Here is a 27,138-nt window from a genome sequence, read left to right on the forward strand (position 1 = left end):
AAATGGTTATAAAATACGATTTAATGAGATTCCCATTAGCATCACATAATTGGGCCATTAACATACGATAAATGAATCTGCTTAATTGAGCGGTAAGGCGTCGAGCCGAGGAAACATTTTGATAATTAGGTGTTGGGCTATGCAGGAAATCAGACATTACTCATGCCACAAAATACATTAAAATATACATGCATTTTTAATCCGTGCATGTCCATGATTCATACGCTTGATAAACACGAAGCCCACATCTTAAAGTGGACAAGTGATTTTTTACCTACACTCAGTCACACGTGGGACATAATGGGTTGCTGTTTAGGGAACATGAAATGGCGTCCTCTAGCTTTAAGTATTCACGATGTTATTGCTTCCCCCGTATGTTTTTTTTTTAAAGGATTGAATTATGTCATATACATCTCCAGTCCTGGGTTTTGAAGTAACTTTTTTTTTAACAATGGACTTTGCACAAGAGAGGACTTCTCTAAGTCTCTGCTTCAAGGCAAGCAACAAGGTCACAAGGTCATGGTCCGAGAGCCTTTTTGGTTGAGGCCTGGCCCTCGAGGCTAAAGGCCATTGTCAAGGTGCCTTTTAGTCAATTCGTCGGTCCAATGCCACACCCTTGAGGTCAAGGTCAAGATCGGGAGCTGAGAAAATATCCTCGAGCCTCGAGGTCCTGGATGGGTCTCACCAACCTTCAGCACCCCCCCCCCCCCTCTTCAAAGTACACATCAAAACACATACAAGAGTCAACAAACACACGGCGGTGATTTTGCCATTTGTTTCAAACATCGGCCGTTTTATTTTATTGGCGCGAATCTTCACAGTGATGCCTGTGCACGGAGCCACGTGCCAGAGTGCATCCCAACTGACTTCTCAATAACCGCCCACCCCACCCCCCTTCCCAAGGTGGATTTGATTGACAGCTGAGCTCCTGCCTCAGCTCCGCGCACATGATCCACCCGATTTACGTTTCACAAGTGAGCTGGGAGCAATGTGCTCGCTCACAGACATGCAACGCAGCTGTGTCACACCGTGGAACTGGTGCCAATTTAAAGGTGTTTTATGCAAATGAGGCAAGGGATACCCACAGTGCTGTACAAAGTGATGAACAAAATGGCCTTTGTGGAGAATTAACAGAAGGCATGTGTTACACTGCGCCGATGATTTTGTTTCATGCAAATTTACATTGAAGGTATCCCCAAGCCACCACTAACTCTCACAGTTTTGTGATGTAACAGTTCACGTAGCATCCTTACTGGAGCTGATTTCATCACTCCATCTCCTCGATGGACGTTCAATTTATTGGCTGCCACTCCATCATTATTTCTGACCATCGGCCACCGTCTCTTTCCAGCGACGTGTCCTGTCCAAACCCCCTTTACTAATCTTAAGAGTTTGAATGATGTCAGTCATCGCTGCATTGTTATTAATTTTGAGAGACATTGGCACGAATAAACAGATCAACTCACATTTGCAGTCCAATCTTGCAAGCTGCACGTGAATGTACATGCGATGACATTTGGGGGCGAGTCAATACAGCGGAATGAGACAGAGATGTCACCAGCTGGGTTTAAAATTTTAAAACGACGATGCTTGGGAATAATTCATGAGGAGCGACAACACGTTAGCTCATGTTAAATGCAGGGCCCGTCAGTGGCCCGTGTCAGAACCGCACGGTGTGAGGTACCGGTCGTGCCCTGCCCCCGTAGGTAATAACCATGGGCTTAATTTCAACCGGGTCGGTGCGGGTCAGACAGGCCCTGCACACCATGTCCAGCACGTATAACTCTCGCTATGGCTGTGGCTCGTACTAGTCACGAGTCTACTCCTCCTTTCCTACCAGCAGAGGTGGGACAAAGTCATTGTTATGCAAGTCCAAGTCGAGTCGCAAGTCATCAAATTCATGACTCGAGTCTGACTCGAGTCCAAGTCACATGACTCGAGTCCACATCTCATAGGTGGGACAAAGTCATTGTTATGCAAGTCCAAGTCGAGTCGCAAGTCATCAAATTCATGACTCGAGTCTGACTCGAGTCCAAGTCACATGACTCGAGTCCACACCTCTGCCTACCAGTAACACAGAAAATATTCAGTGAGATACGAAGCCCTGACAGTTATGTTAACACAACACATCTAGACCACAAACCGGATGCAAGTTCAAACTAGACAGAAAAAACGTGAGTTAATACACTACAGCAATAAATTAAACAATAATAAGGCAAATCGTCTCGATCTACCGGTAAATCTCTAACAGGGCTTACTCGAAGCCTGCGGTCTGCAGTCAAGACTTCACAACAAATATACGCACGGCAAGCAGGCCACATCACGAAAACGACAATTGAATAACATTTTCTTAAGACGTAAAAGACAAGTCACGGAACACGTGGCAGAGCAGCAACAGTTTACACCCTGCCCCACCATCAGCTCAGAAGCAGTTTTGAATAATACCAACACATAGGTAGTGCGGTGGGAGTTTTTGCACAACCACGCACCGATTAGAAATGGCCCATGAGATGGCACAAGTCCACATCCCACGCAGGCTGCGTTGGTCACATCGCTGTGTTATTGATGGGCCATTGTGCGTAGGTCACAGCACATCCGCGTGGCCACATGTAAGAGGGCAGTGGTTGCTCCGGTGGCAGGATCAGCCCTTTGGATCTTGTGGACGACACTGAGCCCGGTTGTTCAAGACGAGTCTGTTAACACTGCTCTGCTAGAGTCGGCACAACATGCCTGTAATGTGCGATTTTATAATGCGGTGATGATGTGAATATCGCTGAACCTTTTGAGGGCAGCCCCCCTGCAGGTGTTGAGGGTGCATGGGGGTTAAGCGCAGAGTTGGAATTGAGACATATGGGCAGTTAATCAGCTCACAGCGACATCAGAGAAGGTGCGATGGCTTGGGTGGCTAAGTGGGGTGCTCTGTCAACTGATCTTGTAACGCAATGCCCACTTGTGTTCGGGCAATTGGAAGGCAGAATTGCCTGGTGGTGGGTGGGAATAAAATAAACTCAGGTCATCTACTTGGACATATAATTAGCACAGATGGATTCTATCATGGCGTAATGGTTATCACGCTGGACTTGCAATCCAGATGTTGCTGGTTCGACGTCCTGGCATAGGAGCTATCCCAATCGGCAAGTTTCTCAAATCCTACAACCTTTGTGTACCTGGTGGTATAAATGTCTACACAGTTTGACGATAGACAGGTCACGTGGTGGGATGTGTGGGTACTCCCACCTTTTCCATGACGTCTGGGCAGTATGGAAGAGTCGGCAAAAATAACCTCCCAAAGGGCTCTCTGGAGCAGAGGTGTGAGCAGAATAGTGTCGGGCTGCACCTTTATATTTTTACTGCACCGACACATCTCGGCCTAATTAATGGCCCTGACAATGACGTGTTCATGTTCTGGAATTCCTCTGGTGCACTGTCATTAGTACAATAGAGCACGCGCAGGCTTCGATGATAAAGGGCACAGATATCGAGCGGAAACATCACCGCCAACCGCAAGTTCACATTACCATTTTGACCACGCTTCTACATTAAATTGCGAAGGTGGGTGGTAATTTTCGAATTCAAATACACTGCATATGCGCTGCATGTGTCAATGAATTGGTGGATGACAAGCGACTGAACTGATCGTGGATGACAGGATTTGTACATAAAAAAACTCCACTGGCTTGCAAGAAAAATGACATTCCAAAAGATTGCTCAAGATATTGACATAAGGGACACTGAAATAAGCTACAGGAGACGTACACAAAATGTATTTATAAATGCGCACGAAATAAAATGTTTACGCATCTAATGCGATACGTTGAGAAAGTGCCATCAAAACGCCAAATATATTGTGTGGTGACTGCACAAAGTAATTTCTGAGACCAGAAGCCGAGAAAATTAAAAATTTATACATTTTCGGTAAAGAAATCAAGAGGATATGAAAGTTAAATTCCAAGCGAGCGTGGCCTTTAGGTGGTCATTCCACGCAACATAAAGGAAGAATTTCAATGCGTTACGGAGGCAGCGAGGAACATTTTGTGCTAATTAAGAAGCATCCAACAAATTATTCAACAGCTACATTTTCCGAACACTTTGCATGGGGGGGGAAAAAAACATAACTATTTATACCCCGTCTGTTTTTGTGTTCTCTTTCGTATTGAGGTATGTTATTGCATGGCTGCTGTCACCAAGATAGGCGGCCTCTCTCCTTTACTGGATTCGAAATCAGGGCCACAATTATTGTTACCGTACACACTAAACGATTTCTATGTTAATTCGATACGTGTTAACCGCAAATACTTTAACATTTACTCTTACTTTTACCTTTGAAGGCTGGTCTCAATTTAAACACATCAATCCAACATTAATAGTGCAACATGTTTTTGGTTGTGACTGGAAAAGTGTTTGTCATCTCCTACAGTGAAAATCGACTGCTTTGCATACATACCCTGATCTTTAAACGTGGAATAATTTAGAGGGGGAAAGGTTTACCGCTTGGACATAGTTACAAGTCAACTCTGACCAAAACTAAACAATAATATATGCTCTGACAGGCTGAACCCGCTCACCTGCTGTTCCGAAGACGACTGTCGGTGCTACATCAGAGTATCAGTAAGTTATCGCAAAAGAGTTCAAGTCGAGGGTTGTAAAATAACACCCCTCCAGTCGACGATGACGACGATGCACACGACAACGCTGCGCCGCCTCTGCTTCACGAGTCGTCAGCTCTGCTCGGCTCGTTTTGGCGATGTTCCTCAGCCGAACTTCTGAAGTCTTAGAGGTCTGGTGAGCGTCACAAACTATGCCACGAAAGACGCCACTGCTGGGGTTGTTCGCCCCCCTCCTCCCCCAGGGGCGTCCTCTTTATGAGATGGCCATCCTGGGAAATGAATCATTTTACCGAGACCTTAATAGTCGCGGATTTTGTCAGATGCGTAATAATAATAATAACACTCGTGCAGTGCTCCCCTCTTCCCATATTGAGATATTTATTTATATTTCTTTCCATCTTTGATCCCAGTTTTATTTGTACCTCAGATGTGCCAACCACAGCCGCTGTCTCCGACGATGCAAAGTGACGCTGTTGTTTCTCAACCACCTTCTCAATTTGTCACCGATGAGGGAGACATCCGTTTGGAAAGTTGTTCTCATCAAAAGCAGCTCCCACACCCACAACGCGGCCATTCGCTCTCTGGCTTCGAAGGTGACGCGAGAGTTTTACTCATCCACGACAGAGCGCCAGCTCACAGGAAGAAACGTCAGGCTGGGCTGGCGCGGAGGTGGTTGCGTTGGTGTAGCTGAGCTTGGGGGCTCGAGAAGCCATGCGGAATGGTGGCAGACGCACGCAATAGGTGTGACCGAGAGTTTGACTCTGGCTGCGATGATCAGGAGCGGTAGTGCTAGATCTCCTCCAGGAACTCTTGAGGCACCAGGCCAACTTTGCGCCCATTGGACACCTTGATGAAGCCACTTGATTCTCCACCTTTCTCCACGCACACCTGTGGAGGTAATTGAGAAATCGGGCACGACCAACGTGGCCGCCCAGACATTCATTATGCGAGTCATGCCCGGCATACACAGCAGACAGCCGATAACATTGCAAGTTAATTGCTGTTATCACAATGGGAGGAACGGATTGCTAATTAGCAAATGATTAATTTTATGGCATGGCAAAGTTAATTCGTAATCTTTTAGGGCTATTTTCTTGATAACAGTAATTAAGATTAACGAGCATCTCAACGCGAAATGGCTGTCGTTAAAAATACCTTCTTGAAAGAGAAGATACTTTTTTACAACTGGAAATTTCCATCGCGGATGCTGCACCTCTCACAGCCATCCGGAATGTTGGAGGCCAACGTACCAATCAATATTGACCATGCTCCAGGGAATAGTTGGGAGTGCAATGGGGAACCATGAAAAACACCCCTTTGATGAATGCGTGCGCTTTGTGGGTTTGAAGTTATGAAGTACCTTGCCAGGCTGAACATGAAGCCGATGCACATTTTATCTGATTAATTATGCATTTGCAAACTCACTTTTAATGTATCCTAATTATGTGCTTGGCCGAACGAGACATAAGCATTCAGTGGAAGCATCAGAAAGAAGCGACTTGCTGGTGCTCACTTGTAACGGCACTTTCATCTCGTAGGTCGTTCTTGCCTCCCGGCATTTGGATTTTTTTTTATCGACTTGTGCACGCGTCGCGTAGCCAACGTCCACACTTGCTCACTCGCTGGTCCCGCTCACTCAAATTGACAAACGCAAGTCTCCCGCTGCCTCGTGATGGTTTCATGTTCCAGATTCCAGAGCTGGGACAATCAGCCAATGCTGTTAACTGTGACTGAGCTAATGAAGTTAAAATGCTAATGTAGCCACGCCAGCCGTTTCTTTAACGCCGCTGTACACATCGCTGGCCATTATCATCTTTAGCCATGGTAAATCCACTGCTGGATGAAGGGCTCCCAAATGCCCGTTTGCAACAATCCACCTCGCACCCGCACACCAAGCTGATTTTGTCGCTCAGTCTCCATTTAGTGGACAGACTCTTGGATGCGTTCCATTCCTTGGCTGCCATTCCGTCATTATGTTTGACCATCCACCGTTCGAGCATCGTGTCGTGCCCAAGCCAACTCGCGTGACACCAGCCAACACTGTCACCTGCTCACCGAGTGTGGGCCAATGATGCAAACGTGGCCGTGTTTTGTCGCAATTTTCTTGACCTCTACTGGACATCGCTACTTGTGCAGCTCTAAATCACTACATGCGGAGGCCACTGTTGGATTGGATCTGACCACAGTTGAAGTTGAATGTCACAAACAGTTTAGTAATTTCATGCCCTTTGTTAATAGCCTGCAGGTTGGAAGGCTTCTTCCGCACTGTGTCGGTTGTGAAGGTTCGTTTGACCATACTTCACCATGCTGGTCAGTGCGGGTTGCTGAAGGGGGAGCTGAGTTCAGACATCACTTTCCAGTGATGTCAGCTGTTGCCGAACATTTACTTCAGGTGACGTTCGCAGTCGTTAATGCATTAACTTTAACCACTATGCTGCTACTCCTCCCCAACATTGGATTAGTGTCACTTTATAACACGTGTCGAGGTTTGGGTGCTATTATTAAGGCTTCTTTTGAGCCCATAATTAAGGGCAGCAAAAAATATACTAGGACGATTGTGGTTTTTTTGGAATAGCACATTTTTATACATTTGGCAAATAGTCAAATAACCCACACAACCAATTATAAAATGGTTTTCATTTCATCCTCCTATTACATTAATACTTCAAAAATGGGTATATGTGTTGGCATATTAGAATGCAGTGCTTAACAGTACATCCAGTTAGGCTAAATCCACATTTCTCGCATCTGCAGGTTCAAACTCTTCACCCTTTACAGCCACCAAGCGTGAGAAACTACAGTTGTGCTCAGGGCAAAGTCTGCTAATTTATTTGGAGCCTTCATTCGAATGCAATCAGGCTGGAGCTTGACAACAACGCCTTAGGACGATCCCATGCTGCTGCAGCCGCTGCAAAGGCCTAACGTTTACTCCCGGCTTAAAGACGATGGAGATCCCATCCGTCGCATTTACAGCAGCACATCGGCCGGATCAACTGTGCCCAACATCAGGTGCTGCCTCCCCGGCGCTTCGCGTGACCAACGGCAGCGTTCCATTCCAATCTCTCAGCGCGGACGGCGGCGCCCGTGGGGAGGAGAACACACGCCGACGGTGCCGACGTGACGAGAGACGCGGAGCGGCGATCCGATAACCCCCTCCCCTCCCACCACGCTCGCCCACTCCACTGCAGCATGAAAAAAGAGGACAAACCCACTTCGGGGGCGCACGCGGCGACGGCACAAATGGTGGCCTCGCCGCATTCCTCCCGGTTCGCGCGACGAAAGCGATTTGTCACCACGGTCGCCTCGGCCGAGCTCTTGCCGGCGTGACGGAGGCCCTCGGACGTGGCGAGGGAGCTCGTCCGAGCCGCGTGCGAACTCGACACCGCGCGACGGCGGAGCCGCGTGCCCGGTGACAGATTGTCCCCGCCGAGTCATCTCTGCCAGCATGCTCAATTTGAATAATAATGATAATATAAGCACCATCCCCACCGTAATCAGGATTTTCACGCCAGGCACAGATAATCGTGGGACGGAATAGGATAAACGTATTGTGGAGATGAGTGAATGGAGTTTTGCCCATTCTTTAGTTCGGTACAAGCACGATATGGTAGGGGTTGATCTGTATCAAATGGGGAATGCTGCAATTAAAGCAGACGAGTGAAACAGCAATTAATAGCCACAGCATTATTTACATCATTTGTATTACAATGAAGCTATGAAAAAACGGTCTTACTTTTCTTAATTCAAAATTCATGTTTTGTGGTGGGCATCTTTGGAGTCTTCAAAAGTGGAAGTGATGTCATGCCCATATGAGCATTGAGGCGGTGCTCATCTCCTTGGGCCAGTGGTGGAAATTCCGCATTCATATGGCAGGGCCAAGTCTATCCATAGAACTACACTGTTGACTTCCCCGCAAAGTGATGCTCATTCTATTGCGCCTCCCCCCACTCCCCCTCCCCCGAGGGATGATGGGTCGAGTAAACCCCTAGCCAGGATTTGAACTTGCAGCCACACTCTCGCAAGCCCCTCGCTCTATCGCCGAGCCACCCTGGCCGAGCATCCCATTTGCTCCATGCTCGCTAAACCAGGCTCGGGGCATGCGCTCTCGCCTCTGGTGGGCCTCTGGTGGGCCTCTGATGGGCCTCTGATGGGCCTCTGATGGGCCTCTGGTGGGCCTCTGGTGGGCCTCTGGTGGGCCTCTGGTGGACCTCTGGTGGGCCTCTGGTGGGCCTCTGGTGGGCCTCTGGTGGGCCTCTGGTGGGCCTCTGGTGGGCCTCTGGTGGGCCTCTGGTGGGCCTCTGGTGGGCCTCTGGTGGGCCTCTGGTGCGCTGCTGGCCCCCTCACCTGCTCCTGCTTGAGCGTGAGCTGCCCCAGCTGCTTGTTGCCGACAAAGGTGCGCAGCGCCTGGAAGACTCGCTCCCCTGGACGGACGCGCACCACGAAGTTCGCGGGGAAGTATCCCACCCTGTCCCCGAGCTTGCCCTGGAGGGAAGGGGGCATGCCGTGCATGTACAGCGCAAAGACGAACATTTCCCATGTGGCCTTCAACAAGCTGTTGGTGAGCACCTGTGAGGATGGACACGGCGCACGAGGGGCTGGATGGTCGGCGCCACACCCGGCCGCCTTTGTCTCCCCAGTGGCGATGATTACGCATCGCACCAGGTACGCATTTAAGGCAGAGTCAACCTAGGGGAGGGCTCAGGTCCGATGAAAATATTTGACACTGTCACTGCTCGTGAGCGGGAATCGAACTTGCGGTCACCGGGGGCTCATAGTGCAGCGTTGCTCACCACCGGATTACGGCTCGACAACAACAACAACAAACGCCGTTCACCATTAAGTGGTGGTGACGTCACCGCGGTGCTTGTGCCATGCTAGGTGCACTTTTAGGCCACGTGAAGTGTCGAAGACCTGCTGGCAAGTGGTCACGGTAACCGACCCAGATGCACGGAAACGTCATAAACGCAGAGACGCGTACACACATGTACGCACAAGTGCGCACCCACAATAACACACGCATTCATGCAAGACACATATCAGCACACGCGCCCATCCATGCACCAGCCCCAGGCATGCACGCGAAGACATGTGCACGCACGCATATGCGGGTTCACATCTATTAATGCACCGGCATTTATAAATGCACCAGCATTTATACTGTATATGGAACGCACGTGGCGGTTGGTCGGTGGTGCCACATTATAGTTTGTGGGTGCAGACAACTACAGGGTGGATCCATCTATAGATAAGCCACCGATTTCAAATGAAACCTCATAGATTTATATTCCGCAAGTGATTGCACAGTGTGAAAGTGATGGCTCGATAGCTAACAGAAGGAGAGTGATTTTACGAGTGAGTTCATGAGATTGGCGGGAGACAACTCGAGGTACTGAAATAAAATGCAGTTCTGTTTTTTTATGTAAAAACAAAATTTCTTCCTTGCAATTTATCAGTGGGGTATCTATAAACGGATCGCGCCACGTAAGAAGCGAATCGTGCTTGTGCCCGGTACCTTCCACCACTCCTCATTGGAGTCGTCCAGGATGCTCAGTCTGTCCCCCGGCCTGCGAACAACAGCGAGGATTTATACGCGGTGTTTGTTTACGCAGCGTCTAAATGCGACCACGTCTTGGAACGCTGCGCATAAACAGTGGACACATTTACTTTACAGAAAGAGGCGGTCAGTCACAGGCAGAGAGAGAGAGAGAAGGCAGATCTTGAACCTGCAGTTGCACAGTGCGGGGGAGGCGCAGTGGAAATAAGAACGCCTGGGGGAATGAACATACAGTTGGGCTTCAAACAGCTTTGCCCTTGCCATAGGAATGTGTAATTTCCACCGCTGGTTCAGGATTGGCAGTGGAGGTGAGCGCCACCTTTTTGCTCACTTTTGGGTAGGGGTAAATGTGTTATTGTGTGCTATAGATGCATAGCAATTGACACACAGAGTACCGTACAGCTAAACAGAAACCTAATGGCACTTAGAGGCCAGGGTTAACCGACGCTGGTGTCGTATGGTTGAAAGCAGAGTGTCCGATGCATGATAGGACCAAGTTGTGGGAGGAAAAAGGTCGAGTATTCAAGGGGTCCATGCCAGCATGGTGCCTGCCCTTTTGCTGTCCAGTAGTTTGACAGGGCAGCTATCCCGTCCCCCCCCCTCTCCATTCACCCCACCCATCCCATATATTCCATCACGCGTAACGCAAAACTGCGCGTGGCTGAACATCGGATGCTGAAGCTGCTGCCTCGTGAACCAGATGCAAAAATTGGCCAAAAATGGAAGGGGTGACATGTTGCGATGGGGAGGAAAAGCAAATAATTTTGGGGCTTGAGCTCTCGAGCCAACCAAAATACTATCGTCACCCCGAACATCAATCCAACAGACCACCAGCCGCGAAGACTGGCCCCCTTTCACTGACCATAACATACCATAACCTGCACCTGAACCTCACCTTCCCGTGTTTCAATGGGGCCCATTTTTGTACCATTTTTGTTTTGTTTTTGGCATCATGACGGTGGCGGCGTCGACACGAGCACCGAGCACGGGATGGGGGCTCCTGGGCGGGGGGACGACGGCCACTCACTCCAGAGCGAGGTCGTCTTTCTCGCGCGTGCCGAACCGGTGCAGCGCCACGAACGTGTACAGCTGGCTGAAGTCGCGGCGGGCGGCCGCGGCCGACGCCGGCACCGACGCTCGGCGCTGCCAGCGGTCCCGCTCGCCGGCTCGGGGGCACGCAGCGAGGGCGAGGTCGGCGTTATGGTGGCGCTCCGTTGCCAGCGTGTCTCCCTGCTGGCAGGAGAGATGGGACCGACGGCCGTCAGGGCGCTGGATTTGCAACGCGGTACGGTAACCACCGGGCTGCCGTTCCCCACGCGTGTGACCGCATGTACCATACTCGCGTACACATAGACGCAGGCACATTAATTTTGGAGCATAATCATGAGCGTGCAAGCTACGTCTGATACCTACTGAGAAGACTACCCTCTTGTCATCGAGACTCAGCTTTCTTAGCCGTCCCTCTGCTGTGTGGCACACTGCAACACATTGACAACAAAGACATTAATACTGTGCATTAAATATTCACTTCCACCACAGATTAAGATAGTGTTAAAAAGTGTGCGAGTCATGCCACAGTCACATCATTGGAGCACCACTTAATGTGACTTTTAAATAAACTCAACACACATCAACAACACTGCCTTCATAGAAAACATACAATCGGCGCCGTTTCAGACAATGGCCATTCTGCACTGCACATGCGACTTTAAATACTTTTCCCCACATCGCTCCACAAGAGATGGGAATGGGTGCTTCATCTCATGACACGCTACCGATGGCACGGTCGCGATGAGATTGTGAGATTATTTGTTTGTTTGTAAGATTCAGGCGGGGAGAAAAGCACCATAATCGAGTGGATCGGAGGAGAGTCACTCACCAGAGGCGTAGCTAGGGGGGGGCAGGGGGGTACATATGTCCCCGGGCGCCAAGGTAAAGGGGCGCCACAATGAGGCTTACAACGTCACATTATAACTTATTGCGGCGGGCGGGGCAACCTGAAACTACTGCACAAATCTACACCTCAACCTAAAAGTTTATATATCCCGCCACACACAGCCTACATGTCATGTAATTACATTTTGGTATGTGATTAAACGGGGGAGGCGCCAATTTTATAGTTCATCCCCGGGCGCAAAATATCCTAGCTACGCCACTGTCACTCACCGCCCCGGGCCCAACTCCTCCGACCCTCGGGGCCCTCTCCGTTGGTGTCCTCGTCCTCTTCCTCAGTTTCGCACAAGTCCTTTGGGCCCATGGGTAGCGGTGGGCACGAGCAAAATGCACAGAGCGGACATAACGTGTTAACCCAACCGCGTCGCGAGCATGCCCCCCCTCTATGTCTGTGTTCCAGCCTCTTGGGCGCGAAGGTTGATATTATATCACGTACGTTTTTGTAAGATTCCCAGAACCTGCAGGGTTTGCTAAGAGACAGCAACAGGAAGATCACGTTCCTTGTCTCTGTGTGGATGTTAGCTCATGAGAAGAGAAATGTATAAACAACACCCCGTGGAGAAGAGTTTTGAGACTCAGCGAGGTTCTCCTGGGTAAGGGACATTACTAATTACTACCAATGCAATTTATTCAACCACAGAATAATAGTAACTGTAGCTTGAATTAAACATATTTAATAAAAACTATTGAAAGTTTTCAAATGTTTGATCTTAGATATGATACCAGACCACGACTGCCTAACTCTTGCGAATTATGCCACAGGGATCTTCAATGTTTGCTTTAAGCCAACGGCAAATTCATGCAATATGGATCAGTGGCGAAACTCGTGCCCCGAAATGTGCGTGTGTTAATCGATTATTTAGTGTTCAAGCATATGCTCATGTTACATTTAGACTCGTGGAACAAATGAGACAAAACGAGGCAGAACGAGCCAGGAAGATGAAAACACGAGAATCGATACAAAGGAGACGGTAAGGACGAGAGAAGGCATCGATTATAGAATTGGATTGTGTCCCTGGATCGTGACAATTAATTTCATATTGTTGGGGGGGGGGTTATTGTGACTCATTGCGTGCTCTCTGTACACCACGAAACTCCGAAAGGGCACGCAGAGATGAAAATAAACCAGTCCGACGGCAATGTCAACCTCGCTTAGTTCAGAGAGTGGAGGTCTGCTGGCGCATTGTTTTATTATGTTAAACACAAGCTCCTCGTTGCAAGCACAGTCAGCGACATTATCACTGTGCATATTTATCACCAACTAACGCCTTGCCATTCTATGCTGGCAGAAAGTAAAAAAAAAGCGTAAAATTTTTTTTCTTTCATTTAAATGAATGTGATGAAAGTCTGCATTCATTTAACAAGGCAGTGAGGACGTGATGAAAATAGCAAAGTGAAGAGCGAACACGAAGGGAAAAGGCCATACTACTTCGTAAGAGGGTTTTGGGGCAACCTGCTAGAGCTGGAGGACCCTAGTCAAATAACATCCGACCCCAAAACTATCCCACCAGCTGATACAAACAAGGCTTTACTCGAACTCTGGTGTAAACGAGTCGAACAGGCCAAAACACGAGCCATACTCCTACCCTAACAAGCCTTACCCATAACCCCAAAACAGTCAACCAGATGCCACCCCGAACAAACTAGCGTATAACTAGCTAACTACCGCCCAGGTATCATCCCTTCTCTTCAATACCGAGCCTAACTCTAACCCGAGCTCCACCGTGACAGAGCCTCACATTTCCCCTCCACAGCTCGGTCTGTGCACCCCGTCAGGGTGCCCCCCCCCCAGGGTGCTCCCCCCTCCCATCGCACCCCCGTGCCCCCCCACCCCGGTCCTCACCGCGCTGTCTTCGCGCGGGCTGCAGGGCGCCTCCCCCGCCGCCGCCTGCGCGCGTCTCTGCTGGGCCAGGGAGGTTCCATAGCGCAGCGCCTCGTACACGGGGTCCAGCTTGTTCCCAGACGCTGTGTCCAGAGCACACCGGAGTACATCACAGCACGCCGCGTCACACCAGAGCTCGCCAGAGTACACAGCACACCAGAGTACACCATCAACACCCCACGGAGCACGCAAGAATAAACAACGCAGCATACAACAGTATTCCAGAGTACACCACGATACGCGAGAGTACACAGCAACATGCCAGAGTACACCAGAGAAAGAACACACCACAACAACACCAAGAGCACACCACAACAAGCCAGAGTTGCACCACGACACACCTCACACTTCCGATTCGCACGATTGGCTATGTACGGTGCGAAAGAAGTTCAACGTACGTACATACAGAGCACTCCACAACACACCAGAGTCCATCACGGCACACCATAGTACACCACGGCACATCAGAGCACGCAATAATACACCAGAGAAGCACACCAGAGGATCACACCACGACACACCAGAGCACTCCAGAGTACACAGAGCATTGGAGGCGGGGGGCGGGTGGGGGGGCATCGAGAGAGTACATGGGGGCAGTGAGACGCAGGAGATGCAGTCGGGTTGCGGTGTTGATTTAATAGGCTGGGGGTCGGAGTAGGTGGCAGGTAAGCCAGAGTGAGAGTGAGAGATCGAGAGAGCCAGAGTGAGAGCGCGAGTGAGTGAGAGCGCGAGTGAGAGGAATTGAATGTGGGTGGTTAGAATGAGGGAATGTGTTTTATGAGAGGACTAGGATGACTGCGTCATGGTTTATGTGTAGCAGCCGTGTTCCTGTCCCACATTCGTGTGCAATTAATAATTCAAGTGCCGTAAATTGAATTAGTGAATTTCATACATCAGTGCTTTACCACTTTTAATAGACAACCCATGTGTCATCATGCATGAGTTTATATAAGTGGACTGTTTAAACTTGGAGCCGGGCATTCTCGTGTATTACAATTAAAAGCTAAGGTGATATGCATGAAAACAGCTGCATTTGGTGGGTATATTTATGTACACACTCGCTTAATACAACAAACAATTCTTGGGTCATTTCATCAACATTCTGATGGAATGGGCTGTATTTCCAACATGGAAATCGGAGGTGTTTTTAAATGTTACTGCGCATTTGTGGCTGTATTAATCGTTATAATCGTCATAAAAGAACCGTGCAGTACATTTCCATTTCAAGGCAAGCAGAATGACAATAAGTGCACAAAACGGACTGACAAACAAAGCAACATACGTGCCCCAACTTGGCTTTTAGAATTCTGAAATCATCACAACAAGAGGGCCCAACAACTCAATTCCCAAAACTTCCCGTCGGAAATCGTAGACTCACCGAGGGGCATGACTTCTTTGATGCAGGCAAACTGCCCGTTCAGAAGCAATGGAGAGCTGGACTGCCTCCTGAACCCTTTCGGCTGGGGCACAAACACAAACGCGTACAACGATATAGCGTCTTGCGTCAAGAGCCCACACTACTCACGCGATCGCCTCCAAGGAGGTCTCAATAAATACAGGCGCTGCTGGCCACCTGCCACCGCCGCCGTCGTTACATTTGAGTGGCTGACAATTTGGCTGTCCGAGCTTATAATGTTTGCCAGCTGCCGGTCAGATTACACCGCTGACACGTGGACAGCTCGATAGCACCACGCCGTGTCTCCGTAGCGTTTGGAACGAGCACTTACAGAATGCGTTCACCGCCGTGGTGGAAAAGCCGTCTGTCCGCCACTCAGCAGCGTAGATGGGTTCGTCGCAAATAGCCGATGGGCGGGTCCCGTGTGGTGGGGTAAAGTGTTGGTCACTACCACCTCTTCTGATAAATTTTGCGAAAGTGGCAGAGTAGGCCAAATGCCCTCTAAAAGGCTCTCGAGAGCTCCCTGAAGTGAAGGCCCTTCCACCAGCAGAGGGGGTGAGCAAGTAATTTCAGGGCTGTACCCTTTACATTGTACAATTTTTTGTAATATAATAATGTATGTTAGAGCTGTTTAATATTGAGAAGTAGCATTAAATGGTGGTGCGTTGGTGCAGTGGTTACCGCACTGTGCTGTGATCTCGGTCAGTGGCGAATTACATTTGAACCACAGCCCAAGAAGCCCCCCTTTGACAACCCGCACTGACCAACTTGGTGAAGTATGGTTAAACAAACCCTCATGATTGACAGGGCATCAGGAAGCCTTGATTCAGCAGTATATACGTGAAATACCAATGTCAGAATTTTAATGAATGCAAAAACCATACGGTGCAAGTGCAGTTTGACAAAAGGCTGTGAATCAGTATTCAATCCTGGGGAAAAAACTGCATTTCAACCCAGCATAGTTGTCCGCAACAAGCGGACAGAATAAGTTGTTTCCGTTGTGAAAAATAAAATGCAATACACATACATGCGCTTGCACGTTGTGGATTATACATCATATGCAATACTTGAAGGAATGTAGTCTCACTCGCGAGGAGATGGTAGTACAGCAATGGATACTTAAATCTATCGGTGCAAATCTTTTAGTGTTACCCTTTCGTATACATGGGCTATCTCGAGGTGCTTTGATTTTCTGCCACATGCCAAAAACTCGATAATGGCATTGGCCAAACATCCCAATGCCTGACCCTGCTGCAAAAGATCCTTGAGGCTCAGTGAGAAATATTTTATTTGAAGCCAGGCAGCATCAGTGATCTTGCCTCTGATGACCTTTTGACCTGACCACCCACCATGGTACAAATACGTGTAAGACAGGAATCATCTGTACATTAACAATCTGACAACACCACTCATGTATTGGAGTTATGGGACTGTAGTTGTCACACCTTCCATTCTTACATACTGGCCAAGCAACAGACATGTGCAGTACGACACATGTTGACCAAAATTTGGAAACCTCTTCTAAGAAAAAGTAACTTGAATGTTACATCCCAAGGACCCCGTACACACACTCCATTATCTTCCAAGGTCCACAGCTCCAGGTAGGCACACTAAATATCTCACGTTCATCTTCAATCTGATCTCAATCTAATACACTTCGTGTGGTTTTAGCACCAGTGACCGATAGCTCCAGTCGAAACTTCAATCTCCGCTCTTTCTCTGCTGCTTCCTCCATGTCTAGAATCCTATCCCGGGAAGTCGTCAGGACTATGAACTCTCCCTCCCCCACTTCAAGTCGGGGCTTGAGACTTTTCCCTTCTCCGCGCATGACCGCCTGTCCCTTCTGTTCGAGGCATTTTCATTCTCACCGCATTACCATATTCTCGTCACCTCTGCCGCTCTGCCATGCAGCCTCTTAACCCTCACTCGCTCCCCTCCAAAAATAAACGTTGCCCTTTCACAAGTTGTCTCGGTGCACATGCCCTCTCGCAGTTGCCGTCAAATTCAGTGACTTTGCAGATACAAATTGCGTTGGACTGCAGCGTTTCACCTGGGATGCACCCAATTCCTTCAGATCTCAGAAGCTAAACGTTAGATGAGCCTGGATAGCACTTGGATGGGTGATCTCCGCAGGCAGCTGTGCGAATATGCTGTGTGGCTATGCTGTGCGGCTATGCTGTGTGGCTATGTTGTGGGCAGCAGAGGGCAGTGCACGAAAATCAGTTGTTGTACTGTACTTCTATGCTTCTGCATACATGCTCCTGGCCTTTACCAACCTGGCAGCAATCAGTGTGATGAAGCACCTCATGTGGGGAGGCCCTCATTCAGCAGTGGATTGACAAAAGCGCTGTACACGAATCGATATCATCATCCGTGATTAATCCACGGCTGGATGAAGGCCTCCTCACACTGGTGCCATCCATCATGGGGTGAAGGCTCATGATGGATGAAGTCTGACGACGGAATGGCAGCCAAAGGAAGGAAAACGCAAGCAAATTGGTGACCGCCGTGGAGATGGAGCGGCGAGATCGGTTCGCGTCAGAGGTCGCAAACGGGTTTTGATTCCTTACCCGTACCCGTACCCGGCCGCACCAGGGTCGCAAACGGGTACCCGTACCCTATCCGATACCTGGCCGGGTACGGGTAGCCGGGTATCGGGTAGGGTACGGGTATCGGGCACCCGATTGCGACCTCTGGTTCGCGTGCAGGAGTGAGGTGGGCGGTGGCACGTCGCACGCTCCACCGCCATGACGGACGAGCAAGCCGCCCGTGCAAGGAACGGGTGCCTCTGACCAATTCATCAGGTGTGTGCCCAATTCTCAAAAGCTCAGCATGATTTTGGCTGAATAAGTGCTTGGATGCGCAACCACCGTGCAGTGCAGGCGTCTTAGATGGTTAGGAAAGACTGGCCAGGAGAGGGTGGTGCACATGAATTCTGTTGCTTCTGTTTTCTCGTCTGTTCCCTGCCTGCAACGCACATTGACCAGTGGTGTGAAGTATGATCCAACACCCACCACGGGCAGCAGCAGGTGGCGCCGATCCAGCAGTGGACTAACAAAAGGGCTGTAGGTGGAGGACAATGTAAAAGATTCAATGTGTCCTCATACCCTCCACGTGATGTTTTTGGTAAAGGTTTCATTACCCAAATCATCGTGAACAGTCACACTAGATTCCCATCTTACCAAAGTGTGAGTGTAAGGGGATCTGTTGCAGCAGTGTAGGCGTGGCGTGGGCACGAGCAAGTGCTCTTACCATCTTCCCGACGCAGCGTTGCTGGTTGACGCATGCCTGGCACCGCTGGTGCACGCTCATCTTGCAAGTCTTGCAGCGGATGCCCAGTTTGCTGACCGGCTGCACGTCCGTGCCTGTGGGGCAGCAACAGCGAGAAGAGAGAAAGGGAGACACGCCTAGTCTTTCTTAAAAATGACGTTTGTCTTTTTCCCAATTTGTATCTCGATTGCGCTCCCAAAGGCGTCATGTCAAGAAGTGAAATATGCATACGGGACCTCTCGCGTAACAGCGCAGGTAGGGAACGGTGCTGGGGAATTGCACACGGAAGTGGGTATTGCAGAGCTAGCGCTAAGATCTCTTCAAGTGACCTCTGATCCACAAAGTAGAGCATAGCACTTAGCACGTGCCCACCCATTTTCCACACGAGTGTAATGTTTGTCAGTAAAATATGATATTTAGTGAAGTGCAGAATAAGGTACTTTCAAATCGCTTTCTTTGCCTTTTCCCCAGCAGTCACAAAAGCAGTGACGCCACCCCTCACTAGAGAACCGTCCGGGGTGAACTACTTCGGCCCTGGTCTAGACCGCCGTCATTGAATAACGAAGCTCACCGACGATCATGCGGTTGCAGACGTCGCAGAAGGTCGGCTTCTTGAAGCTGTGGTCCTGGAACGAGTGCCTGCGCTCGGGGCACCCCGGCTGGATCCGCGGCGAGGTCGGAGGGCAGCGGCGTCGCGGCTCGTCGTCATCCCCGTAATCGGCTGCCCCTTGCGAGCTGCCCTCCCTGCCGGGCTCGCTGCGGGCCCTGCCCGGCCGCCGGGTCCGCACGACCGAGTCGGGCAGCAGCGGCGGCGGAATCCCAAGGGCGGGGCTCAGCACCGCCGAGCGCTGGAGCACGTTGTGGTCGCTCTGGCTGCGTCTTTGCAGCGCCTTCGACTTGAAGGACAGCGTCTTCCTCAGCCTGGCCAGCTGCACGGTCCCGAACGTGAAACGGCACACGCACGCAGGCACGTACACACAGAGAGCCTTCGAATGGCCTTAACAGACTTTTGGGGCAAGTGCTGTAGAGCGAGCACCAATGAAGGCCGGCACGGTAAACGAGGGGGGTGGGTGGCCAGCACCACACCCGGCCACCTTTGTCTCCCCAGTGGTGATGATTTTACACACTGCACCAGGTACTCATTTGAGGCTGACTCGACACAGGTTATCGCTTCACAACTGCTCCCTACATCTATATACACACACGCACAGCCAGCCCTGTAGCCACTGGTGGAGCATGTGGGGGTGGGTGGGGTGGCACGTGCCCCCCCCCCCCCAAATGATTCGATCAAAATCCCTAATTTCGATCGGATCATTGGGGTTTATTAGTAATAAATCGGCATTTTGCGACCCCCACTGCCACTGTGTAGCATATTATTACGTGCCAGTGACTCTATGAGATGATAGTCCATAATTGGCAACAAGTGACGGCAAAGCAGTTATAAGTGACTCAGAATTGTGCGCAGTTGCGTATACAGTACACGACTTCCCTGAAGGCATCAACACCTTCAGCGAGCGCGATGCCGATCACACAACGCGGTTCGAATTCGACCCTCGATCGCTGGCTGCGCCATCGCCGCGCACGCGTCCAATAAAAAGCAAGGGACAAGTCCTCACTTACCAACAACTCCTCTATCATGTTTCATTGCTGGAGGGGTTGCCCCCCCCCTACCTGAAAATCCATTGCCCGTAGCCTGAGTTTGTTTAAAGGCAAACAAACACCGATTTACATATCACTTGCCACAGACGTTAGCCAAAGCCAGGAATTCAACTTGGCTCAATGGATTCATAGAGCAGCGGTGTTGACCACTGCACCACCGCACGCCCCATAGTGAAGTTCACAAAATATAATTTCCATAAACATCCCCTACTGACGTTGCATAATCATAGCCACCCAGTTTCCTGTTGCTCTGGTATAGAAGAAGAGTAGTCGACTGCATACATGACCTGCTGAGATAACACCACGCTGTAGTTGTCATCGACAGGTGGAATGCTATTGCTTGAGGTCTCCGGACACAATGAATCCCTTATAACAAGGCCAGGTGACGGCACAGGTGTGCACCTGTGCACGCGTCGCTTTTAGTGAATCACGTCCACTGCTCGTTCAATACGAATTTAAATATGGATCCCCAGAGTTACTGGTGGGTGCATTTTTGCTTCACTCAACAATGGAGTGTACACACAAGAATACAAATATAAAATTAGATTTCAGTCAAAGGATGTTTAAATATGAAAACCTGTGCGTACGGGAACGGTAGTCGATGTACAAAAAATCCACCAATACAAAGTACAAACGAATAGGCGCAAGGAGGCCAGATGATGGCGGTGCAGCAATTGATGATTGGATCCGTGTGTGCAGAGCTTCGAGTATTATCTCCTCATTTGTGTTGGCTTTCTCCGGGCACTCCAGATTTTCTTCCACAAGTGAAACACTCGTGAAATAGAACTGGCCAAGCAGCCCAATGCAGTACCCTTCTGACAGAAAATCATTCGACACGTCGAGGCTATCCTAGGTAAATAAAGGGCATTGTTAAGATATGCTTTCAATCTCATTAAAAACCGGTAAGGCTGCGGTCGATAAAAGTGCCCATTAACTGCAAGGGGAATAAAGGTTAAATAAAACACATAGGGCCCTCCTCTTGCTCAACCGTCCCTCTATAAATTGCTATCAGGGTGAGATGCCCTGGCCCTTAACCGCGTTGTCAAATCATTTCAAGATAACGCCAATGAAATACCTCGCGTCGCCCCTTAGCGTGGGCGTAAAGGTGTGAAGTCAGCGCGCAACACGAATCAGCGATGTGACTGACCGTGGATGGCAAGCGTCGAGTGTGTCTGCAATCCGCCAAATTGGGTGGGGGGGGGGAGGCGGAGGATGCAAGGGTTTGGCGGATTTAGAGAGATTTGTGAAACTCCACAAGCTTCTGCACCGAGAGGTGATGCAGTCGATGGCAGAGAAACGGGACGCGGGTGCGTGACGTCACCGACTGTTTGGACCTGTGAGTGTTTTGTCCCCCCTTGTAGGGGTGGAATTTGTTGCAGGTTCGCCAGTTTCCTCCCCACCTGCAGCACTGAGACTCAACTAACAGCAATTTAAAGCGGCCAAACATCCCAATGCAGGACCCTCCTGGATTGAAGTCTTCAGACTCGAGTGACACTCTCCTGGATAAGTGACATTGCCTCCGATTATCGCGGTTGGCTACGTACTGTGCGAAAGAAATTCAACGTGAATATACACATTCATGGGCGGAGTTTGGGGGGGGAGGCACGGGCGGGGGGCAACGTCCCCCCAAACTGGACATCTTTATTAATTCATTGTTAGTATTTTTCGATTTAAAGCTTTCGGGACTGCAGGGATTCATCTTCTTGGTTCTTTCGGTAAAGTCACGTAGAATGGAAATAATAAAATAATAAAAATAAAACTAAATAAAATAATTCTCACGACGTTTCGGCCACAACGCAGCCGTCCTCAGGTGGAGAACAGGTCTGTCGAGAAGACAGAGTCTGTCTTCTCGACAGACCTGAGAATTATTTTATTATGTTTTATTTTTATTATTTTATTATTTCCATTCTACGTGACTTTACCGAAAGAACCAAGAATATCATTGTTAGTAGTTTACAATTAAGATGAAAAATAAATTAATTAATTCCATGCATCCAAAATATAGAAGTCAAACTCCGCCTATGTTTGCAATATCCATAGCATTGCTTGCAGGGCCCTGCTTGACTTGCAACGCTGTGAAAACTTAGTCACACTTTAAATATCCACGTGCTTCAATATTTTGTCGCATCTACTACCCTCGTATCACATTCCAGCACGTTCTTCCATCTCACTCGTGGTCTCCCTTCCCTAATTCCCTACCACGTGAAACCTTGACAGCTCCATCTGAAGATCAACTGGCATGCGTTGCTCTGAACGGACCCTCTGGTGATAATGGAGAACTTTGACACCGGTAGCAAATTATGCTGCTTTTATTTTACGGGCCACACCGATGATGAGTCTCAGAGAAGTGAAAGACAGTTCACCGTCTACTCGTTCAAACAAACACTTGGAGGCACACTGCTGCAGAAGGCTCATTGGTCGACAGACTTTGCTGGATGTCGTCTTCTTTTTCGTCCACGTGTTACCATCATTCGTTAAGATGGAGGTGTTCACAACTTTGATTACATGTAATATTCCTACTTTATTCGGGTATTGTTGCTGAAGTCGGTCTCCTTCCACCGTGTCTCCGTAGACCAATGGTAACATTCACCATGTTATAGTAATGGGTTTTTACCCTTTCAACTGGTACAAAAACTGAGACCTTTATACAAGGCATCATGTTTGCAATAACCACAACACAAGCAGTCAAAATGCAAACAAAGAGAAACAACTCTGATGATGATAATGATATGCATTGTCCTTGAAGTTGATTGGTCCACACCCGAGACAGCTTTTCTTAGAGCCTAGTCTCCATTGGTGTTGGACCAGATGACGCCAAAAGGCGCACAATCAGAGTTGTTTCTTTTTGTTTGCATTTTGACTGCTGGTGTTGTGGTTATTGCAAACATGATGCCTTGTATAGTGTGACAGTTTCACCTGAAGACGAAAGCTTGTGTTGCCTCCGAAACGTCGTGATTTTATTGTTTTTATTTTTTTATTAATTTTAATTTAATTTTTTACCTACGTGACTTTACCGAAAAACTAAGAGAATGAATCCTTGCAGTCACGAAAGCTTCAAATCTAGAATTGTATAAAGGTGTCAGTTTTTGTACCAGTTGAAAGGGTAAAAACCTATTACTATATTTTGCCACTGGTAAAGGAGGTCTCATATTGTAAATTCACCATCTTGTTACATACCAATTCGTAAATGATGCGATTGTTTGCCGTGGCGGTCTACGGAAACCGGGTCGCAAGGAGGGCGACCTAAGCAACAACTGCCGATGAAGTCACGCACGCAGTCACACGCAAATAAAGCAACAAAAGCTACTGTCCTGGTCACAGCGAACCACGTGGAACTGCATGGTGGGACCACGTCGTGGAACCTCATCGCGGGTCTGTCCTTGGCGGCGAGTTCCTCCAAAATATTTCCTGCACTCGGCACGCCACATCAAGTATAACCCTCTGGCTTTGTCTGTGATTACTCATCACGTGTCAAATATTTCAGTCAACCGGTGAGAAATTAAGCCCTTTGGGACACGTGCGTGGGTGTTCAATCTGACGCAGGGCTCAATGCTCTGCTCAACGCGCTGTATTGTAATCGCACGCTTTCAACTATTCATTTTATATGAGGGCATAATGGTTGAAGCTACGGTTATAGAGATAACAAGAGACATTTTATTTTCGTTTTGTTTGGCTGCATCATTCTCCTCCCACTCTTCCCTTCATTGCGCTTTCCCGTGAATCTGCTGCTCCCGATTGCCGTCCCTACTGCGGCAGGGGTCATGGACCCAAATGTTCTTAACTGATCTCCGTTTGTAGCAGTTCTGTTTTCGCTACACACGAGCGAATTGTGTTACGTTTGTTTTTGTGTTTTTTTTAGCTAAAAAAATATATTAACATGTATCAAACATATAAAGGCATATTAATACGTGCTATTCAAATACGGTGTGGGCACTTCCATAAGGTAGGCAATCACAAAGTCAAATGTGCAATAATAATGTATAGAGGATGTTATTTTGCGGGTAACGTCACTTAGGGGTTCACATTTAACAATTGGTTATGGACGTTACGCTGATATGGACATTTCAACGGACCCAACAATCAATTATGAATCTTGATTTTGGTCCTGAAAGCCTACCCGTTATGTATGTATGTTGAACGTCTTTCACACCGTACGTAGCCAGCCGAACTAATCGGAATTGCGGGGAAACTAAACAGAGTTCTAAATAAATAATCAGTTATTCAAAAATGTAAGTCATGCCAAGATGACATTGTTGATGTCTGAGTCTGGTAACCAGGACCATGATGGGGATGGGACGAGGGAGCCCTCATCCAGCAGTAGATCGACAGTGGCCGATGGATGATGATGAGATATTATTTATATTGGGATTCCAGTTTGCATGTTTTCAACCTGAGTTGTACCACCAACGTGTATTTATCTGGCTGGTGAGAGTGAATACTGTGACACAAGGCCGTAATTATAATATATATTGGGGGAGGACATAAACGGGGACACATCCCCCCCCCCCAATATTCAAATATGCTCAAAATGTCCCCCCAATATATCGCTATGAAAAAAATTGCTATGCTATGTAAATAAAAACAACAATTTGCTAAACCTTGGCCACAAAATCTGGACTTGTCTTCATATAAATCATAGATTTCTGTTTATATGATTGTGGTTATGGTTGTACTTTATTGTACTGTATTAATCCCTAATCTCTGCCATTACATACAATGAAACAAGAAATGGTAAAAAAAAAGTAAAACCAGAGCAATGTATTACAATACACTATTAGACATTATTGTAAAAAATAAATGAAAAGTCCATCCCATGTGTTAATGAATTTTTTAATATTTTAGGCAGGAAATGAGTTTTCAAATTTAGATATGTTTCTGGGTTGGGACCCCCAGACACCCTGTAAGATTTGGTCCCCCCCAATGTTGACTCCATGGCTACGGCCTCGCTGTGACAACCTTCCCATTTAACACGCTCAATACCCTGCGCGTCTGCAGTGGCGTCGCTAGGGAGTGCACAGGTGGCACAACTGCACTGGAAGGGCCTAGATACTGAGTTACCAAGGAGGAGATGAAATTGGACAGGGGGCCCCATGCAATCCCTGTGGCCCATGCCGCCAGCCACGCTGCGGCCACCCACCCACACTGCGTATTTGGTTGTATAAAACACCTGAAGGTGAACTTCACAGTCATCGTCAATATCATCGGCATTCAGCATTATTTGACACCTCCGATTAGCACGGTTTGCCACGTACCGTGCGAAAGAAGGTCAGCATACATAACGCACATCGGCCACTGGCCTCCCCCCATGTCGTCGCCATCCCTAGCGATCCCGTGCTGCTACAAATCCATCTCACTCCTGGACATGAACGGATCTCATCACTACATTTATGCATTCATTTTGTCATTCCAATCACAATAATCACTTGAGGTACGATTCATAATGCGTTCTTTGGCCAGATCGCTTAAGAAAAATGTGTGTCGCATGTCCTCCTCCACACAACCACAGCCGATGAATAAAGTTGTCACGCGACGAACAAACGTGCCCATTACTGCTTCAGCACACCGGTGTTGGAAGAGAAATCCACACCATGTAAAAATCGTATTTATCACAGAGCTCTACGATAACAAATAATAATTACAGTACCACATTTTACAGAGCATAATCCGGGGATACATTTCCCATGGAATTACGTCCGGAGCTCAGCCCACGGGAACAGCTGCGTTGGAATTTAATCCTTTCGCATAATATAGTTTCATAGTAATAGATGTGAATATTTATACCAAAATATATTTTTAACGCGCGTCACATAAATCTTAAAATTACAAAAACACTTTTTTTTATGTGTATATGCGAAAACTGCCAACAACCGCCCTCACCGCTCTTCCCAGCCCGCGGCCACGGCGTGACCCTTACCGGGGACTCCGCGTGGCTGGGCTCGCTCATGGCGAGGGGCACAGGCCCCCCTGGGCTCAGGGGCTCGTTCTCTTTCTCGCGCAGAGCGCTCATGTCGGTGGTGCAGGCGAGGAGACACCGTCGGTTGATGATGCTGCCGATGCCCCCCCCCCCCCGCTGCTGCTCTTCCGTCTGCCTCCTCTTTCTCCTCCTCCACCTTGTCTCTGTTCCTCCGCTGCCCTCCTCGCCTCTCTTCAACGCGCGCGGTAGCTGCTTAAAATGCCGTTGGCATGCGTGTTACGTAAATGAATTGTCCATACACATACCACAAAGGTTCCCGTGCAGTCTTTAACAAACTGTTGGAGCAAAGTGTTGTTAGCGAGCACCTATTATAGTCCGGTAAGGCGGACGAGGAGATGCTGTGGTGTGACCACCACCATCACCACCATGTCCGGCCGCCTTTGTCTCTCCGCTTGTGCTTATGCTTACATACCGCAACAGGCGCTCGTGTATTAAGGCTGAGTCGATCTAGTCGAAGCCGCAGCAACAGGTCCCGATATCAGCCGCCAATAGTCGTAGCCAGGCATCGAACTCGGGTCGCCGCTCAGTGCACGCTTCAGCCGACCAGCGCGCTCCACCAGACGCGCTCGCACATTGGCAACGAGGTGATCCGGAATAACTTGTTGGGTGGAAATCCCAGGAGGCTGTCAGTTTGAGAAGCGGCGGAGCGCGGCGTGGAACGACTGGCGGGTGGAGGATTAGGGTGAGGATGAGCAGAATGAGGAGGGTGAGGAGGGATGCCGAGCCAGGAACAGAGCGTGAATACAGATCGTGCTCCTTGAGCAGAGTGCTGGCAGCTGGGACGAGACGCTTATTTTTTTTACAATCCTCACTTCGGAATCCGCTTGTGCTTTATATGTGCGT

The 27,138-nt window shown here is 48.8% G+C and overlaps 1 protein-coding gene across 3 annotated transcripts; it reads right to left on the minus strand.

The window, feature by feature from the left end:
* Positions 1-772: 772 nt before the first annotated feature.
* Positions 773-27,135, minus strand: LOC144934502 (SH3 and cysteine-rich domain-containing protein 3-like). Of its 3 annotated transcripts, none has more exons than XM_078860332.1 (11): positions 26,236-27,135; positions 19,234-19,591; positions 18,645-18,757; positions 15,375-15,456; positions 13,958-14,079; positions 12,328-12,406; positions 11,575-11,639; positions 11,189-11,394; positions 10,120-10,171; positions 8,952-9,089; positions 773-5,495 (listed from the first exon to the last, which is right to left on the minus strand). In XM_078860332.1, the coding sequence occupies exons 1-11, from the start codon at positions 26,326-26,328 to the stop codon at positions 5,397-5,399; spliced, it is 1,407 nt and encodes a 468-aa protein (XP_078716458.1). In that variant the 5' UTR covers positions 26,329-27,135; the 3' UTR covers positions 773-5,396. The 3 variants fall into 3 exon arrangements, with proteins under 3 accessions (XP_078716458.1, XP_078716456.1, XP_078716457.1); XM_078860330.1 differs by lacking the exon at positions 773-5,495 and having other exon boundaries at positions 8,239-9,089; positions 26,236-26,487; positions 26,601-27,135; XM_078860331.1 differs by lacking the exon at positions 773-5,495 and having other exon boundaries at positions 8,239-9,089; positions 11,189-11,391.
* Between the last annotated feature and the right edge of the window lie 3 nt (positions 27,136-27,138).

This window comes from Lampetra fluviatilis, chromosome 10 (assembly GCF_964198595.1).
Source record: "Lampetra fluviatilis chromosome 10, kcLamFluv1.1, whole genome shotgun sequence".
Classification (NCBI taxonomy): domain Eukaryota; kingdom Metazoa; phylum Chordata; class Hyperoartia; order Petromyzontiformes; family Petromyzontidae; genus Lampetra; species Lampetra fluviatilis.

Bases quoted from the DNA above. Each gene is read 5' to 3' on its own strand.
- LOC144934502 (XM_078860330.1), bottom strand. From the start codon at position 26,328: ATGAGCGCTCTGCGCGAGAAAGAGAACGAGCCCCTGAGCCCAGGGGGG. The intron at 12,407-13,957 runs GTGAGGACCGGG...ATGGGCCCAAAG, and splicing joins GCCCGCGCGAAGACAGCGCG to GACTTGTGCGAAACTGAGGA. The intron at 10,172-11,188 runs GTGAGTGGCCGT...TGTTGTTCGCAG, and splicing joins AAAGACGACCTCGCTCTGGA to GCCGGGGGACAGACTGAGCA.